The following is a 20,714-nucleotide window of genomic DNA, read 5'->3' on the forward strand; positions in this document are numbered from 1 at the left end:
ATTATTTCAACCTACAAAATCAGTAAAATAGTTTTGTCACTGAAAATAACTTGAAACAAGACACTATTATTTTCTTGTATATATTTTTCCTTTTCTCTGGTAGACATTTATAGTTACATAAATCCTATTTTTTCATTTCTGCAAATACTGAAAATTCACTAAACATTTTGCCAGCATGAAATGGGGCCTGAAACAAAGAAAAGTACTAAAATAATGTCCCTTTTTTAGAACACTTTTATATAATCATGTGTGTAGAAACACTGAAATTAGAATATAATTTTCAAAGGAAAAATAAGTCCAACAGTACCCTATCTTCTTACAAATGGTTCTCTTTTGTCTTTCAGATGTGAGCCAGCTCTTGAAAAACATGATGTTACTCTGAATTTGCTTATAATGCTTTGAGTTACTGCTCTCAAAATGTTTCTCAAGAAACCTAAGCAAAAGTTGAGTGAAAAACAAAAGCACCAGTGCCTGGAGATTATCTATGCCATTTACAAAGGGAAAATACTTAAGCCGATGTCCTGTAGGCCTTGCGGAAGTTAAACTCGAGTGCTAATGACAGGAACCACAATAAGACACCTCATGAAACAAGACAGACTACCCTTGTTGAAGCCAAGCACCATGGGTAAAGTTTCACCTAATTAGGTGAGGGTCCTGGGGATAGAGTTCAGTGTGAGCACTGCTGAATAACAACTGCAACCAGAACCCAGAAATCACTACCGAAATGAAGACTAGACATAAATTTACCAATCTCCAAAAAGCCCGGTCTAAGTTTGCTATCTACTTTAAAATGTGAAACGTGTGAGTTTTAAAATATAAGTTTTCACAATAAGTATTTTATGCTAATGAACATTATTTGCATGTCTGGAGTACAAGATGTACAGAACTATATGTTTTCTTCTTATTCAAAATGTGCTGGACTGACCTGTTGTAGGTGCCTAAAATCAGAATGAAACAAGATACTGTACCTAACATCAAAGGACTCTTGTCAATCACTACTAATAAAAATAGTCATCATTTCTGTTATGTTAGTACTTACTGAAAAGAGACGGGCCCCTTCTCCTACCCACATCATGTCATCTCCCTCTGCCAGCAGGCCTAGGGATCGGTGCTGGGGACCCTGTCCTGCAGACAGACCGGAACAATCCCAGGTCGCGAATGACCAGGGGCCAGAGATGAGGGTTATACACTTCTGCTTGAATAGTTCAGAAATGGAACGTGAATATTCATTTATGGATGCTTTAAAATCTAACTAGTCAAGTTCTTCATTGTGATGAAATTATAGAAAATAGGCTTTATCTAAGTTAGTAGATAGAAATATAAAGTCACACTACTTTTAATGAAAGAATTTCAAACGTGTAATGTACATGTACCTTTGGAAAAAAATTTAAATATGATTATAAAAGAACACATTACTAGATATTCATTATAAAATCTAAAAATGAAACTGGGTGTGATGGCAGATTCCTGTAATCACAGAACTTGGGAGGCTGAGGCAGGAGGATCACCTTGATTTCAAGGCCAACCTGAACTACATAGTGAGACCCCATCTCAAAAGAAACCCAAAAAATATAAAATCTAAAGATGAATGTATAATAGTCCAGACTGCCTCCAGGCAAGAGACTTTCTATAAAAGAAAAGAAATAAGAGGTGAAACCTTCAAAGTCTCCCCACTCTGTGAATTGACCTCTCCTGAGGTTGAGGTCTACTCAGGGACCAAAAAGCCCCATGTAAAGACCCATGCATAACTTGCAGAATTTCATCACCATTATTTTTAAGGCAGTAATTATGTATTCCACCACTTGGTAAAACATTAGGTTGCATGTGAGTTTCATATTATTACATAGTCGTAATTTCTACTCTTCCAAATAACAAGCCATACCACAAACAGTTACATTTCTGAATGTTAATGGGCAGCCACGTATTTTCACGGAGGGAGAAAGAAGAATGGACACTTCCTCAGCGCCTCCACAGGATCGTCCCAGGAGCTTATTTCACATCACACCCACCCCTCCCGCACGCTGGCTCAAGGAAGACACAACGTTCTGCACTCTACAGGGACTCTGTGTGCCTGCTGTGTGCTGGGACTCGGCACTGATGAGCAGGCAAGGTTCCTGTCCTTGCGGAATTTTTATTACAGATGGGAAAGACACCAATTAAGGAAAACATAGAGCACAGTAGATGGTGGAGACTATGCAGAAACACAGTAGACAAAGGACACTGGGAATGGGGTGCTTTCAGCTTTACAAGTGGTGGTTAGAAAAAGCCTCACTGAAGAAGGTAACAGAGTGAACTTCGAGGATACCTTGGAAGAGGTGCACTCTGGCAAAAAGAACAAGTGCAAAGGCTCTGAGGCAGAATGGGTGCCCCAACTTTGCAGGAGCAGAGACATCAAGGGCAGAAAAGGGCAGAGGATTCTTCTCAAAGGAAGACTGGAGGTCCCCAAAGGTTTCACCTAAGTGGCAATTCTGACAGAACTTCCAGCCTCACACGGCTGCTTTGCTGAGAACATATAGAGCAGGAGCAAGCAGCAAATATGAAGATCCTTCAGGAGTGAAGAGAAGAATCCAGGCAAGAGTGAGCATCCCTAAGACAGTGTGGGAGACCTAGGAAGACAGCAAGGCTTGCCCAACATGAGTGGCCAGGGAAGAGATTTACCGGAGAAGGCCCTGCCAGGCTGGCTGCCACGGACCCCAGTGCCGGCCCCTTCCTGTCCCACTTGAAGACCAGGTGGTCAGCTCTCCCTCCAGTGTCCTTCTAAGAACCCCCCCCTCCTCTTCCTAGGGGTTATAAAGCAAGAGCTGGTTTCTGACATTCGCAGCCACAGTGAACCTAACTCAGCAATGATTATCATTTTACAAAGAGAAGCCCGAGACGTACAACTGTTCAGTATTCACCCAGGTGCCACCTTTCCTCATAGAGTCACAGGTGAGCCTGAGGGTGACAGGCTGGGAAGGTGGCCCTTCATTAAACTCCCTCTGAGGGTGTGAGCGGGCCCCTTCCTGCCAGCAGGTACAGAGCTAGATGGCAGGGAGGCAGAAAGAAGAGGACACAACTATCCTGGCTGGGCTCCCAGCCACTGCAGAGGCTGCCTGCTGCACCAGGAGGATGCCCTTCCTCCCCAGCAGTCAAGGCCTTGCCCCTGCTCAGCAAACACAGGGCCATCCGGCTCCACGAAGGTGGAAGCTCAGCTGCTTCCACACAGATGGGAGAAAACAGGGCTAAGACGGGCAGATCACCTTTTGTCCCGCCGTCTTTCTGCACACAACTGTTTTCTCACCCCTCTGGTCTCAAAATAGCTCATGTGTTATTACTGGCTCAGCACTCCGGATGCTCGCACAAGGATCCATATTTTAACACAGAAAGAAAATGTCATGTCCCCCCCCCCATGGTAACATTCATACCAGTCCTATATAAAAAGCATCACTTTAAGCTGCAAATGTAGAGACTATCATATACAGGTGTTTCTTTTCTTTTCTTTTTTTTTCCTTCAATAATCACTAAAGAGTTCTGGGGAAAGAAGAGTTGATAATATATATATATTGAGTTAGTGATAAGCAAGTGACGTTCTTAATGCTTTAAAAAGTATTCAATTCAATGGGATATGCTGGGAATTTCAAACTTAAACTACCAAAACAGATCAGTCATAAAATCTTGGAGCCAGACTAGAACCTAATCTAACCAACATTCTTTCCCCATTTTATTTAAAAAAATTTTTTGGTACCAGGGACAGAACTTGGGTCCTTGCACTTGCGAGTCAGGTGGCGGAACCACTGAGCTAAATCCCCAGCCCTCTTTCCCTGTTTTATAGGGTCGAGGATTTAGCTCAGTGGTTCTGCTGCCTTCCCATTTTATAGATGCGAAAGCAGAAGGCCAGGACAGGGATATTCTATCAAGGTTAATAAATCTTATTAACAAAATCAAGTCTGAAATCCCTGTCTCTACTCAGTCTAGCACCTGACTTGCTCCCAGCAGTTATCTAGTTATAATGTGTATTTGCTGTTGAATGAGAAAGTCTATAAAATGTCTAGCATAAAACCTGACAGATAATATCTTCAAACTTAATTTCCTCCCCCTCTTTTTTCAGTACTTGACAATAATTTGATGAGTAAAAAAAGTTGGAAAACTCCCTCAGTATTTTAAAAATTGTAGAAATGTACTGAAATTAAGTCACAAAAGAAAATCATGAATAAAAATTGACAAAGGAACACAAAAATCAAGCACGAGTTATAAAGGGTAACTGATCATAAAGACTACAATATGATTTGAAAATATGAGGGCTCCATAAATATCAATGGGACCCTAGAAAATGTAAGCCAAGTGACAAAATTTTGTTGAAAATAAGTAAGTCCGGGGCTGGGCATGGTGACATGTGCCTTAATTTCAGCACTGAAGAGGGTGAGGCAGATGTTTCACAAGTTTGAGGTCAGCCTGAGCTACAGACCAAGACCTAGTCTCAAAATACAAATGAATAAATAAGTCCGGCATTTAACTGGGATAAAATTGAGGTGGCCATATTATTAAGAACCAAATACATCACTTTCGAATGAGAAAAAAGGAGCTAACAGGACAGACTGCCACGACAAGCCAAGCCAAGACCTTGCCTTGCACATTTGGCTGTAGGGTTACCCAATATAAATTATGTCTATGAAAAAGCTACATTGTTTCATCCACAAGAGAACGCTCCCAAGAGATGAGGATCACAAAGCAACAAATGTTTTTAAAAAAACAAAGTCTAAAAGAAAGCAGGAAAACGGGAGAATAAATTTCTCTTTTCCTGAAGATTCATTCGCACTGCCTACTTCACCAGCAGGTAAAAGGTACAACCTTGTAAGAAGACTCACCAATTCCTCCTCAAAAACTTCTCTCCCCATCTTGCATTAATGTGACAGGAACAGAACAGTAACAGGCAAGTGGACAAACGGGTCACATCAGCCCCATTTTAGGCAGAGGGCAGGTTCAAGAGGGGCCTGGTGCCCACTGCAGACCACAGCCTGAGGCCAGAGAGGCCTCCCAAGTCCACACATCGTGCTGCCCACGAGGGCCTCCAGCCTCGTCCAGGCAGACACAACCTGGTCAGTCACTCTCTCCCTCAGCTCCAGGTGAGATGGACAGCGTCATTCTCCAAGAAGAGGGGCTCTGGTCTGAGTCTGGCCCCTCTGCGAGGCCAGCCAAAGCTCATGGACTCTGGTCCCAGCTAACAACCAAGACCCTATACCCGGGGAATCAACTCGCTTTGGAAATTCAAAACTTCGTAGTCCAATGTCCACCAAGGCCTGTGCAGTCTAGCACTCCTTCTCCTCAGTGGCCACTTGTAAAAGCAGCACCCTGTGTGCCAGACCTAGGACAAGCAGAGGGCTTTCTGCTCCTGTAATTATCTTTTAATCTTGCCAGAAATCCTGGGAACTATGTTTTTCTTAAATGTCTCTATTATTTTTAAAGTAACAACATACAATTTTTAAAAGTGTCAAACAAAAGAGGAAATAAAGAGACAATGTCCTATGACTCACCCTTATAGCTAGTACACATTCTTCACAACTTTTTCTATACCACAGAAATGCTTTTCTTCTTTTTCGCAGTGAGGGCATAGTAAGAATGCTGGGGGTTTTAGCTAACAATATATTTTGGGCATTTTCCCATGAGAATGCACACAGTTCTGCATTCTTTTATAGGCTACATATTATTTCTCCACACCACCACACCATAATTTATTTAATACAGCCATTAGTACTTTTGTTTTACATGTGAGGAAATAAGTTCCAAAAGGTTGTGTAATTTGTCACAGCTAGTAAGTGACAGAACCAGGCCTGGGACCAGGATTACCAGATTCCAGAGACAATTCTCAAACACTCCCACCCTATATCTGCTCTGCAAGTCTCTGCCAACTTCAGCTGACTATGGAGGCCTTAAAGGTAGTGGGTTAGGATCTCTAAACCCCCAGTGCCTACCGCCGTGGGGACACATAAGAGAAGTGAGTAAGCACTTGTGTCTGTCTCTCCTGGGGTGTTACATCTATTTTCCCTATGGGGCCATTCACGTCTTTCTCAGTGCCCTGTCAGAGAGCTGGAACACACACACTTGTGCAAACTACCCATCCAGGACCCAGTGCAGAGCTGCCTCCCACTCTGCCAGGCCCTTTTAGCCTTCTTGGACCTCAGGGCCATCTGCAAGGCAGACTCGGACCCCTGCTTCAACAGGAGCTTCACCAATGGGCGCTTTCCAGCGAGAGCCCTGACCCACTCCCACACACCGGGAGGGCAGCACGCAGAGGAGCTTAGCAGTCTCTCTGCAGCCTTCCTTCAGCAGTGACAGACATCACAAACTGTGGTTTCACGACAATCCAATAAAGCTGCAAGCCACAAGAAATACAGTGAAAAATTCTACATGAAAGTATACAACAATTAAATTTAGATCACACTAGGTACTACATGGGGTGAAGTGTAGAATATAAAGGTAGTGAGATTTTACAAAGATCTAAATGTCTAACTGAGCCTCTAAAAACTGAAAATTCCCAAGTTTATGTCCTGCCCTGGCAACTCAGTGGTAATGCAGTTTTGGTTTAGGTGATTTCTAGCATCAGATGTCTTTGAATACTGTCCAGTATCTCATAAATTTCTAGAAAGAGATTCCTCTATTGTATCATTTAGCACAAAGCTTCAGATTAGCAGACTTCAATACTAAAAAAAGCTGGCAAAACACAAAAGTTCACCCTTATTGATGGTGCCAATAATCCCAAGACTCTTAGAAACTGAGGAAGGACTGCAAGGGGACTGTAGGAAGAATTTGTGCCTCCCCTCCCGCCCCAGAAAAAAAGAAAAAAGAAAGGTCCAGGGATAGATATAGCTCAGTATAAAGGCCGTAGGTTCAATCCCCAGTATCAAAAACATAAGAGGGCCGGGGATTTGGCTCAGTGGTTCCCCTGCCTGTCTCTAAAGTGCAAAGTCCCAAGTCCGATCCTCGATATCAAAAAAAACCCCTTAAGGTTCACTTTTCTATTAAATTCAGTTATGGAATACAACTACTTTTGACTTGGGCACCAAAAGCACAAGCAAGTACCACTGCTATTATTTTTTTAAATCCCCTTCTCCCATCCCAGTTACCCCACATCAGTGTAAGTTACTAACAACTCTCTGAAAGGACAGGAAACCAACTGGACCATGAGGTATTCTCTATTAACAGGACATCTGAGTGTTTGTTCAATTCTAGAGGCAAATAACCACATAAAGAGACTAAAACTCGGGCCAGGGATTTAGCTCAGTGGTTCCGGCGCCTGCCTCGCAAGCGCAAGGTCCCAAGTTCGATCCCCGGTACCAAGAAAAGAAAAAAAAAAGAGACTAAAACTCAGCTCTCAGGTTTGATTTGTAGTTTTATGGCAAAATACAAAATAATAGGGAAGAGCCAAAACCCACGATGCAGGCAAACTGTGACTCTGCATATAACATAAATTAGATAATTTGTAAGATCACTCATTCTTTCACTTAGGAAACCTTTGCTGTGCCCAACCTGGCCTGAGCCAGGCTCAGGTCAGGGTACATGAAGTCAATAAAGCTGTCCCGATTCTCACCCTCCCTGAACTTGGAGCAGAGACTGAAGAAATACCAGAAGCAACAGTGTGGAGCTGGGGAGAGCCTGGAGAGCCCACAGGAGGCCTGCCTACTCCAGTCCAGAGTCAGGAAGCACTTCCCAGAGGAGGCAGCACAGCCTGGCCAGAAAGCAGTGAGCCACGGAAACCACAGAACCAGAAAGTGGGCAGCTGTCCTCTGGCAGAGAGCAGACTGGACAGCAGGCCGGTGGCAGATGGCATCAGGTGGCCACACCATGCGGTGGCTTCGTGTCCAGCCCACTTCTTCCTGTGCAACAGCACAGGACCTTTTCTTCGCTCCCTTCCTGTCACTGAACCGCGATCTCTTATGCTCCAATTTGATTTTCGCTATTCTTCCTAACCTATTTACAAAGCAAAGAATAGAAAATAAAACTCAGTAACAAACTGTGCAAGAATACACTGACTACAAAAAAACTAGAATTAGAAAGTCTCTCCAGACACACTGAGACTGACAGAGTATCTCAGAAAAAGTAGCTTAATTATAATAGTACTAGCAATTAAATGTTGATTAAAAATCTTCCCTTCAGGCCGGGGGTTTAGCTCAGTGGCACCATGCCTGCCTTGAAAGCACAAGATCCTGAGTTCGATCCCCAGTACCAAAAAAAAAAAACCTTCCTGAAATTTTTTGTATTTTTAATTATAATCCTAAATCTTTTAACCATTAATTACACTACTTCTGCAGTTGTTAGGCAGACACAAATGTTGCAGCAAACCAGAAAATTAGTTACCCAAAGACATCAATTAGAAAGCATCCTCCCAAAATGACAATTTAACATTTTTCTTCACCTGTGAAAACTTGTTCTACAGTGCCTATCTGAAATTAAGTACTCTCTCAAGAATGTCTTTGAAATGTACTGAATCAAAACCATTTAACGTTTTGGAGACAAATACAGTACTCTGGAGAAATAGCACAGCTCAGTGGTGCTTACCATATACCAGCTTTTACAGGTTCTTTCTACAACAACTTATTTAACCCCACAAAACCCAGGGAAGCCGGTAGTACCGCGATCTTCATTTTACACATGAGGAAACAGACACAGAAAAATAAAGTCAGATGACATTGCTAGGAAATGTCAAAGTTGAGACTCAAATCCACACAGATTTCCCCAAATGTCAGTAACTGAAACTACTACCATATAATAAACTATAATCTCCTGAGTAATTAATTCTTAGGTCTAAAAGTATTCTCTGCACATCTGGGGATTCCATCCTTTGTGTGACCCAAAACCTGAACTTGCACTGGCCACGTGATGGCCCTCAACCACAGGTAGCTATGAGAACTTGAAATTTAGTTAACACAAATTAACGTGGATATATGGGCAAAATATGTTCTGAAATTTGACTTGATACAAGAAAAAAATTTAAAATATATCACTGATAAGTATTTCAATATTAACTACATATTGAAATGGTTGAGACATAATGAGTTAAATGAAATAAAATATTATTAAAAATGATTTCACCTCTTTTTATGTTTCCATGTGGTCCTGGGAATTCTAGAACTGCATCTGTGGCTCCAGTTGTCTCTACTTCACACAGTCCATCCGAGTACACCCAGCAGGTGTCTACATCCCTGATGCTATCTGTTCCTTTCTGATGACTCAGGCATCACAAGGAACTTAACTACCCCCTGAGTGTGGTCTGTAATTACGATGCCTCGGGTGCAGACAGGTCAGGCTACCCTCCTCCCCACAAGACCTCAGACCAGTCTCTGGGCTTGCTTCACACTGCATCTCTGTGTCACGTCCACCCCGAGACCAAGCTCTCCAGCCATTAGTCTGCCCTCAGCCACGCCCTCCAGCACCCGCAATGCAGCGCCCCACTGGAGAGAAGCCAGGCAATTCAGAACTGTGTGACAGAAAAACAGGCTCTGGAAAGGCTTAAGGATCCTGCGTCAATGCAGGTCCTTTGAGGGGGGGGTGGGTACCAGGGCCTCACGCTGAGCTACACCCCAGCCCTTTTTAAATTTTGAGACAGGGTCTCACTTAATGGCCCCGGCTGGCCTTGAATTTGCCATCTTCCTGACTCTGCTTCCCAAGTAGCTGAGGTTACAGGTGTGTGCCACAGCACCTGGCCAGTGCTCAGGTTCTCTGACAACTATTTTCATTGATCAGAGCCTGTTCTACTCAACACCTCTCTCTAGCTTCAGACACTAGCACCAACTTTAGGTGGAGCGCCTTACAACTTAGCTTAAAGTTCTCCAACAGCAGTTTCAGCTCAGAAAGAGGAAAAGTTCTGCAGATGGATGTACTAACAACTGCTGAACAATGTAAATGTACTCAACACCACCGACCTGTACACTCAAAGGGTAAATTTCATGGCACATGTATTTGACCACACACACACCCCCCTCCTTCACCATTCACTATTTTCTTGATAAACAAGCTCAAACTCTTAGAGAGGCATCCACGGCCCTCAGGTTCTGGCCTTACTTGGCCCCATTCTCCCTCTGCCTGTGCTGGCCTCCTGCTCCAGGCACGGTTCCTCAACGGACGGTGCCAGCTGAGACCTCAGCGCTTTGCACGCATCCTCATCTTTCAATCCCCACTCAGTGTAACCTCCGCTGACTCTTCCCTGACATCCTAAAGATGCAAAGACTCTGCTTGCAACAGTGCCCTGCACTCTAATCTTCTGAATGGCACTGTTTACATCTCACACCGTGAGTTCTCGAGAGGAGGACAGACCAGCATATAATTAATGCACCCCAGATGCCTGCTGAGTTCATTCAGTTAGTAAGGACAGTACTTACTGAACGCCCAGCAGGGGCACGAAATGTCCTCCTCACTGGGACCCTGCGATGGGGAAAGAAAACAAAACCCTGCTTTCATGCAGCGTCCACAGATAAATGCCAGACAGACACGGTGTTATAAAGACAAGTAAGGCGTGGTAAGGGGGTACACTTCCCACAAGCCGGCCTGGGAGCTGCATCTGGGTTCTGGCCAGCTCACTGATAAAACACTGGGAAGCACATCATATTCTGGTTCAAGCTGAGTCTGAACAGCAAGCACTGGACCAAGAAGGTAAACTAATTGCTAAGAAAAGCACATCATTTCCTTGGTCCATCAACTTGACCTTGCAAGCACCTCCGGCCCTCTCGTATGCAGGACATAGCATGCTACAGCACAGTAAAGACCTTTTCTGACTCAATCTTCCGCCATGAAGACTTATGGTTGCTGGAGAAAACATAAGAAGAGCTAATGCTTACTGAGTGCATCTCACACATGTGACACTTAGCTGGCCAAGCCTTGGACAACCCTCCTGAAAGCCTTAGGAAATACATAAGCTCATTTTCAAGAAGAGGAAGGTAATCAGAAACCTACCCTACCCTAGAGCCTGTGCTGATAACCCATATGCTGTGTTTTCCTGTCACAAAAGTCTTTGTTCCTACTCCTATTTTTCCTATTAATCTTAATGTTACCAAATTTACTTCATTTTTCTTCACATTTGACTATGCTTATTTCTAGTCCTACCACAAAAACTTCTGTCTATACTTTCGTTCATTTGTGATTTTAACTACTGTTTGCTGATACTATTTTCAAGGGTGTCATTAGATGGAAAAGTAAATATGCAGCAGAGCCAAAGCTGAACACAAAGTATCCGTGCAGACATAAATTACACCTTTGGAGAAACGCACACAGAAACTCTTCCATGTGGCTGCAGTACCAGACAGCGCAGCCCCTGCCCTAGGAAGCCTGGCCAGTGGCTCAGGGGAGGGTGGCTGCCACCCTGGTGAGCACAAGCTGAGCGTATGGTGGTTTGTAGATGCCCAGGAAGAAATCTGAATCCAAAAAACACATTAAAAGCCAATTCATATACAGCAAAAGATTTTTTTTTAGTCAGCATAAAGCACTTTTATTGCAATAAAACTTGAAACTAGGGCAAAAGACTTTTTACTTGATATATTTATTTTACCTTAGAATTGAAGAGTAGATGGGTGTGGTGGCGCGTGCCTGTAATCCCAGCACTCAGGAGGCTGAGGCAGGAGGATCACAGAAAGTTCAAGGCCAGTTTGGGCTACATAGTGAAATCAAGGCCAGCCTGAACTATATAGTGAGACCCTGTCTCAAAAAATTTCTAAAACATGTTTTTAAAGAAAGAGGAAAAAAGTTTGAGTGCTGCCTGGGGCTATTTCAAAAAATTTTTTAAAATTTTTTTTCAAAGAGACTGGAGATGAAGCTCTGTGTGAAGTGGTCCTGGGCATAAGGCCCAGTACTGAAAGAAAAAGAGGCAGTGCTCTTCTGGGTACAGCCAGTGTCTCCAGCTCAAACAGAGCCAAAGTAAACTCACTGACCTCCTCACAAGCCCTTACACCTATTCCTTCTCCATCACTCTCCCAAAGGAAAGACAGTCCAGCCACTGAAGCAGTAAGCCTATGATCCACGACGCCAGCCCTGCACTCCCCCCCCACACACGTGAGTGCACACACACACACTCCATCTATTTTACTGCCTATCAACTCAGCTTCCTCTTCAGGTCCTCAAGTCAAGCACAACTGGTCTCTTCATTACTCTTCCTGGGCTTTTTGTTTTGCTTTGCTTCACTTTCTCACCTTGTTTTGTTTGGCGGTGCTGGGGATAGAACCAGGGGTGCTCTACCACCGAGCTACAGTACACCCTCAGCCCTTTCTTTATTTTGAGTCAGGGTCTTGCTACATGGCCAAGGTGGGACTCAATCTTGTGATCTTCCTGCCTCAGCCTCCCTCAGCATGGGGATCTTCCGGTTGCTTAAATGTCCCTTTCTCCACACACCCTCTATTCTCCACTGGCTCCAGAATCATCTTTGCAACATACAAATCTGACCACATCGCTCCACTTTTCAAAGACACTGATGGTTTTTGATCACCCAAGATCAGCTGGAACCCTGTTAGGGCACACACACATGCACACACACCCCCCCCCCCCGTGCAGTGGGATCCAGCACTACTCTGCATGTCATTTCTTCCTTCTTTCAACAAGCTTTTGCCCTTATGGAGCATCAAGTATGTTCCAGTTACATGCTTGGGTGCTGGTAGTGTAATGGCAAATTTAAAAACTCTCCTGCTCTCCTGAAACTCAGAGGACAGGACAAGAAACATGAATCAATCACACACAGAAACATTTAAGTCAAATCCAAAATCCAAAATTTTCTGAGCATTAACATGCCACAAGTGAAAAATTCCATACCTGACATGTATGATGCTCACAATCAAAATGCAAGTGCAGGGGCCAGGGATTTAGCTCAGTGGTTTGGCCGCCTGCTGTGAAAGCGCAAGGACCCGAGTTCAATCCCCGGTACCAAAAAAACCCCCAAAAAACCAAAATGCAAGTGCACTAGCCAGGTGCGGTGGTGGAGCCCTGTAATCCCAGCAATAGGGAGGCTGGAGCAGGAGGACTGCAAGTTTAAACCCAGCTTGTGTAACTTCATGAGACCCTGTCTCAAGATAAAATAAAGAGGGCTGGGAATATAGCTCAGTGGTAGCTGGATTCTATCCTCAGTATGGAAAAACACAGTATTTTTTTTTTTTTTGATACCAGGGATCGAACTTGGGTCCTTGCGCTTGCGAGGCAGGCGGCGGAACCACTGAGCTAAATCCCCGGCCGCAGGTAATTTTATATAATACTGTATGTTGAGCCGAGAATTTAGCTCAGTGGTTCCGCCGCCTGCCTCGCAAGCGCAAGGACCCAAGTTCGATCCCTGGTACCAAAAAAAAAAAAAAAAAAAAAAAGAGTAGGAAACAATTATATAAAATTACCTTCAGGCTATAAAATACAAATGAAACACAAATGAATTTTTTTTTTTTTTTTTGGCGGTACTGGGGATGGAACTTAGGACCTTGTGCTTGCAAGGCAGGCACAGCTCCACTGAGCTAAATCCCTGGCCCACAAATGAATTGTTTTGACTTGGGTTCCATCCCCAAGATCTCTCTCTCTCTCTCTCTCTCTCTCTCTATCTCTATATCTATTTGTATCCCCCTTTCTCCCTCTCTTCCATATATATATACATATACATTATGTGTATATATATATTCCAAAATCTAGAAAAAGCCTGAAACCTGAAACATTTCCGGTTGCAAGGATTTCAGATGAAAGATACTCAACCTGTACTGTGAAGAAAGGTAAAATACTCTGAAATTAGACAGTAGCTATGGTTGCACAACCTTGTACACACACTACGCATGAAAAGGTGAATTTTATGGCATGTAAATTACATTCCCCCCCTATTTCCAAACGTGGATATGGCAGGCTGAGTGCCCCTCACGGTAGCTCTGACAAGGCAGAGATGCTGAAAGCTTTCCAGAGAAAACGATGCTTATTACAAGTAACGCTCACTAAGCTCTTACCATGTACTAGGCCCCTGTCACAGAACAGGCCGAGAGACACCCTACAACTCAAGGGGTTACTATTACTACCCTCAACTTGGGTCAAGTGACTTTACCCAAGGTTAGAGAACCAATACATGGTGATCCCAAGGCTCACACTCTTACCTGCTATACAGTGAAGTCACCTGGGCGATGGCTGGTACTTAAAATGATGTAAGACGCAATAATTAGACCACTGTGTTTCATTTCCAATAATACAAATCTCCCTCTGTACTCTGTCTCTCTCTCTCTTTTGTTTAATGATACTGGGACTTGAACCTAGGTCCTTCACACTGAGCTACAGCCACAGTCCTTTTTTATTTTTTTGTTTTTGTTTTGAACAGGGTAAGATGCTTAACTGTCCAGCTGGGCTCAAACTTGCCATCCTCCTGCTTCAGCCTCCCCAAATCTAGCATTACAGGCAGGAGCCACCATGCCTGGCCCTCTTTGTTTTTATAATATTTTTTACGGCCCTACAAGACCAATGATACAGGCTCCCCCGACCCCACCTGGCTCTGTCCCTTTTCCTCTGAGTTCACTTCTTCCACCCTCCTATTACTCACATTTCAGCCACACAGGCCTCTCTTGTTTCCCCGGCCTGCTAGGCATCCTCTGAGCACAGGGCCTTTACATTTTCATGGGCTATGACAACAATCATGACATATGTTATAAATCATGATTCTACCAAAACTTCAGTTAGCATTTTCTCTAAACATACCAATAACGCCACTAACATGACCCTGCACGGAACTGTACACTACATTTAAAATCCCATTTATTAATTTTAGTAAAAACTGCCTCATTTCTCTAGGCCTTTTAGTGCTCTGCATGATGTAACTATGCAGAGCTTCTTACTTTACAAAATCCATTAACAGCAGCTCTTGCTTACCAATTAGTGACTACAACAATCATAAAGCACTCTTTGCAGTGAAATAAAGCAAAGCCACTAAGCCAAGAAAGTGTCACAATAGAATCTGATTACCACTAGCCCTCAGGTTCACGCCAGAACCACAGGTGGTGAAATAACCATGGCAACAGCCCCCCAAGGCACCCGAATCCCACCACATTTTCCCTGAGAAATTATTCTCCATCTGGGCAAACACACACAAAGATACATGTTGACAACAGTTATGTAACTCAACACAGCAACCTGGTGGCATTTTAAGTTCCTAGCATGCTAAAGTCCTAAGTGACTGTTAAGCAGACTTCCACAGACTGTTCAAAGTAGAACTTGGAGAAAGGAAAGAAGGTACAGTTAAACGAGGGCTCAAGGTAGAGAATACTATTATCTTGGGATTTTTTTTTTTTTGGTACCAGAAATCGAACTCAGGCCTTGCGCTTACCAGGCAGGCATGGCACCACTGAGCTAAATCCCCAGCCCCTGTGGACTCTTTTAAATACTAAGCTCCATTTAACACACACATAAAAAGAAAAAGAAATTCAATTTACCATCTAGCAACATGTTTGGATACAGTAAACTCTTCCATAAGCACAAAGACTACCAGCAAAGGAGTCAGACTATTCCTTGTCTCACCACTCACTAGCTGGGAGACCCTGGCCAACTTGTTTGCTTCCTTCCTTCCTTCTTGAGACACCATCTCACTGCATAGTTCAGGTTGCTTTCAAACTCACTACACTGCCTAGGCCAGTGGTGGGAACTTATGGCACGGCGAGCACCAGAGCCCTCTCTGTCGGCACTTGAGCCAAGTTGCCCCAGCAGCTGAGCATCGAATGACAGTTGTTTTTTCTAAACAAAAACCTCAGTATTCAGGTTTAATTGCAGTGTTGGCACTTTGCAATAAATAAGTGAGTTTCAGTTTAGGCACTCGGTCTCTAAAAGGTTCTCCATCACTCAAAATCCTCCTGCCTCGGCTTCCCAAGTGCTGGGATTATAACTGCCCACCACCACTCCCAGCTACTGGCCAAGCTTTTTGTCTGTTTTATCTCAAGCCTCAGTTCTCCATACAGACAACAGACACACCACACAGAGCCCGTGAACAGTGCCTTAGCACATACAGACAGATGCCCTTTGCTGAGTGCTTACTGCTAACGAATTGAACTGTGGGAAGATAAGTAGCTTCCACACACCTGGCAGAACCACGTGACCTTATGAAGAGTGACCCATTAGACTATTCATCTGCAGTGCTGGGGATCACACCAGGCCCCTGCACATGCTAGGCAAGTGCCCTACCACTAGGCTACATCAGTGAAACTGTGGTAAGAGCTTTTATACACACATCTTTGTACCATTGAGGCTTCCCTCTTCGTTTTAGAAATCTTTGCATAACCCAAGGCCAGAAACAGATTATCTTAAATGGTAGTATTATAATTTTAGTTCTCAAAGGAACGAAATTTAAAAAAAATTTTTGCCCAGTTTTTGTATTCTGCTTATTAATTGGGCTGTAGAGTTAAGCTTATCAAGAGACTGAATTATTAATTAACAATAATAGCAAACTCTCCGGGAGCTCCATCTGCCTTATCATACAAAGATCTTGGACAGTGAATTCACCAAACGGCTGCAAAGATGAGAGTCAGGTAGCTCAAACCTTTGACATGGCCAACACGAATGTCAGAGCTTCCAGGAAAGCATCAGCTGTAATCAACTACCAGACCAAACACAAACACTCGGAAACCACCAGACCTAATGTATTTTATAGACGAGACTGAGACCCAAAGAGATTTGTCTCAAGGTCACCCAGTTACTAATAAGACAGGGCTGGAACCAGTCTCACTATATCCCATTCAGTGTTTTGTCATCTATAAGACAGCTGATGGTTTAAAAAGAGAAAGACCTATTCTGTACCTCAAAATGTTTCTACACAGTTAAGAAGAAAATCCATCCACTTAAATACTTGAAATGAATGTTAATGCAACCCACACCCTGCACAGTGAAGAAGCTGCAGGGCTCCCGGCCAGATTGGAGGGAGCCAGCTAGCTGTACAAGACGGCGCCTAGAGGAGCAAAGGGCCCCACTGCCAGAGCACTTTCCTGGCTCTGAAGCACACTTCAGAGCCACACTGCTGACCTCAGGTGGCGTTCTTTTGAAAAGGAGAAAGGTACCCATGGGCCGGGGACTTAGCTCAGTGGTTCCGCCACCTGCCTCGAAAGCCCAAAGGTCCCAAGTTCGATCCCCGGTACCAAAAAAGAAATGAGAAAGGTACCCTTAGTCCATTCCTCAGGAGCTCTCACCTTTTCACAGTGTTGCCAACTTCTGAGCATCCCTTCTCTTTCTGAAGCAATGACACTGCGCCTAGGCCACTTTCACCTACTCACCATGGAAACATACTCTGAATCAGGCTATTGTTATCAAAATTCTCCTTTCTATGAAAGTTGTGCATGCATGGCCTAATGCCTTCAGGCCTAGGTCTCAGGAAGTGACTTGAGAGTGTTCTTTAAATGGTTCCTTTTTCCCTTGGGTAAACATTTTTAAAAGGTCATTCACTGTCTATAATCCCAGCACTTGGGAGGCAGAGGCAGGAGGATCACTGCAAGTTCAAGGCCAGCCAGAGCTACATCGTGAGTATGAGGCCAGCCTGAACTACACAGCAAGACCATCTCAAACAAGCAAAACAAAAGAAAAGGTAATCCATGACTCTGCTTCAAAGCAGAAAGTCATGAAACTTTGTACAATGAGCAAACAAGACTTTTACAAAGACTTTATTGTGCTGGATGAGAGGCTGGCCAGATTCTCTCATTCATTCCCAAAAGCTGAGAACAGTGCTGCACTAAACTATGTGATTAATTCAATGTTACTACAGGCACTAACTGCCAATTTTCAACTGAAGAAAATAAATTTTAAATCTGTGTTGTCTAATATGGTAGCCACTAGTTGCAGGGAGCTATTGAGCCAGTCTGAACTGAGGTGTGATGTAAAGGTAAAATTTCACTAGATTCATACAAGATTTCAAAGACTTGGTTAAAAAAAAAAAAAGATGAAATATCCTATGTGCAATGTGTTCATTTTAGTGACATGTTAAAATAATAGTTTGGATATACTGGCCTAATATAAAGATACTGAAATATTTTAATTTTACTATTGTTATTAGAAAATTTTAAACTGCATTTGAAACTTGCATTACATCTTGGACTGTGCTGCTCTATACAAATGACAAAATATGATCTAATGTTCCTTTGATGATTTATCACAACCACAAACACTAGATACACAATAAAGCAAGAAAAATCTTGTTTACACTTTGGATACATAGTTTAAGATATTATCAAGTAAGAACGGCATGTTCTTAAAACTAAGTTTATAACCACCTCCAACTGTGTTAATAGAGGAAGGACTCAATCCTACAAGTAGTATTTTAGGGATCCAGAAGGAAATACAAAATAAAAGCCACAAAAGAAGGAGTAAGAGAAATACCATCTGTTTCTAAAAGGTATTTTAAAACAAAAGCAGTATTTTAAATAGCTAATAGATCCTTTAAAAAAAATACGATTTAGCTCAGTGGTTTCGCCACCTGCTGCACAAGCGCAAGGACCCGAGTTTGATCCCTGGTACCAAAAATAAAAAAATAAAAAAATACTCTCTTGGGTCAGAGATTTAGCTCAGTGGTTCTGCTGCCTGCCTCGCAAGTGCAACGTCCCGAGTTCGATCCCCGGTACCAAAAACAAAAAAACACCTCTCATTTTGCATAATTTGATGAAATCTCCACATTACTAGCTAACCAAACCATGAAACTTCTTAACAAACTTCCTAACCTGTTTAAAGTAGACTGGAAACTGTAATCCCATTGAACAGAAGTGAAATGCTGGAATGTATTATATGGAAACATAAGCCCAGTTTCCCACAAGGTATTTATAATTAAAGATTGTACAATGATGAAACCAGCCAACATTTTGATAGATATTACATTGATCAACTATTACAGAATTTAAATAAAACTGCTTTCAAAATTCCAAAACACCACAATACCTTTTCAAAATCTAGCCAGTGACAATTAGGGAGGGAACCGTTGCTAAAGCCTTTCTTGTATTAGTTGAAACTGAAAACGGAAACCCATATTAGCAGTAATAAATATTTGCACGGCACTGTTTGGCAAACACCCTTGGATACATTGTGTCGTTTGATCCTCAGGACTGTCCTCTTAAGTGGGTATGTTTTTATCCCTGCTTTAGAGATAATTCCAGTCTTAGAGACCTTAACTTGTTCAAGGTCACAAAGCTAAAAAGTACACAGCAGAACCAGTATTTAACCCAGGCTCGCCTTCCACGACAAGACAACCATTCAACTAAAACCATGTTTAGAAACCAACACACTTAATGCCAAAGGAGAATCTAAGGATCAACTAGGTCAAACCTTAAGACTCCACAACCAGGCACTGGAATCAGCTGAAAAAGGGAAGAAGAGATTATCAAGACAGAGAGACAGGAAACGACCTGAAAGATCAGACGCAAAGATACATCATCTAAATGTCCTTGGGTGTAGCACAGCAGAATAGTAGAATTCAAACAGAAAATGCAGAGAAACTGCACTTTCCCTCTGGAATGATTTTTCAATGTAGTAGCTGTAGGCTAAAAAAATAATAAAATGATTATGTAGTCACTTTAACTATAAATGTGTCTGAGAATTTTACTTGATTTATAGGGATTCAGAAAACCAATACATCCAACTGGGTACAACCAGCCTCACAATTTTTTATGTCTTGGCATTTACTCCACAAAAAGCAAATTCGAACAATGAGAATACAGCACCTACTGCTATTCAGAGGCAAAGAAAAAGGCAGGGCAAAGGGACGGCAACGCCACAGGCCGGTGTCTTTCTAGAAGGAAGCACCTTTAGGGGAGGACAATGGCATCAGCAGCATTACAGAGCCAGCTCGGCCTCCGGGACACGGGGGTGACAGCCCCGCGGGAACAAGATGCGCCGCCCGCAGGCTGGGAGAGGGGCGCCGAACAGGGGTTTGCGTCCGCGCAGCGCAGCGCCCCGATCGGCGCAGCCGAGGGCGGCTCCGGGCGTGGGAGCGCCACGCGGGAGGCCGCTGCGGCTCCACCGACAGGCAGGGCCGCGCCGCCCGAAGAGCCGTCGCCGGCCGCCCCGGGACCGGGCCCCGACCTAGACCCTCAGAACCAGACCCCGACCGCCCGGAACCCCGAGTCCCCGGAACCCCGACCCTCGCCCCGCGCTGTCAGCCGGCGCCACCCCACCTGCCACCCCGCCCGCCCGCCAGGCCACTTCCTCCCCGCCTGCCCGCCTGCCCCACACGGGGCGGGGGCGGGAGCCGGCGGGCGGGACGCGCGGCCGCGGAGGGAACGCCCGGCTGCCCGCACCCACCGGCATCATCGCGGCGCGGTTCGCGGCGCCCTCGGCTGCCTGACAGGACGCTGGCGCCGCCGCTCCGGTCGCCCTCACAGGCCGCGCGCCAGCCGCCGCGCCCTCCGGCACGGCCGCGGCCAGGTAGCGGCTGCGGAGCCCTCGCCCGCCCTGTGGCGCCGCCGGCGAGCTGCGTCGCCGTCCCAGGACCTGCCGCCGCCGCCGCTGCCGCCTCTGCTGAAGCCAGCCGCCGCCCGCCGGGCTCGCCCCGAGGCCTCGCAGGCCCCGCCCCGCGCGTCGCACCCGCGGTCCTGCCGCCGTCTCTGATTGGTCCGGCCACGGCGGGGGCGGGGAGGGGGCGGGGCTCCCGGCGGCGGCCAGGTGCGAGCGCGCCCGTGCGCGTCCGCGCTCCCGGCGGCATCGGAGGCGCGCGCTGCGGACGCCCGGCCGGGTCTCCGCCCCCGCGTGGCGGCCGCGGAGGAGGGCTGCGGCGTGACGCGGCTCGACACTGCCGT

The 20,714-nt window shown here is 44.7% G+C and overlaps 1 protein-coding gene across 2 annotated transcripts in view; it reads right to left on the reverse strand.

The window, feature by feature from the left end:
• The window catches only part of Ppp1r13b (protein phosphatase 1 regulatory subunit 13B), an 83,726-nt gene extending 63,325 nt beyond the window's left edge, over positions 1-20,401 (reverse strand). Inside the window, exon 1 of one of the 2 annotated variants that reach the window (XM_004836881.4) lies at positions 20,221-20,401. In XM_004836881.4, the coding sequence (XP_004836938.1) occupies positions 20,221-20,229 (9 nt within the window). In that variant the 5' untranslated portion in view covers positions 20,230-20,401. Of the gene's footprint in view, positions 1-9,066; positions 10,295-20,220 lie in introns of those variants that run through there. The other variant, XM_087195154.1, reaches the window with a different exon arrangement.
• Positions 20,402-20,714: the final 313 nt, after the last annotated feature.

The sequence above is a fragment of the Heterocephalus glaber genome, unplaced genomic scaffold (genome assembly GCF_053883595.1).
Source record: "Heterocephalus glaber isolate CG9 unplaced genomic scaffold, H.glaber_assembly_v1.0 deba00001608, whole genome shotgun sequence".
In the NCBI taxonomy this organism is placed as follows: Eukaryota; Metazoa; Chordata; class Mammalia; order Rodentia; family Bathyergidae; genus Heterocephalus; species Heterocephalus glaber.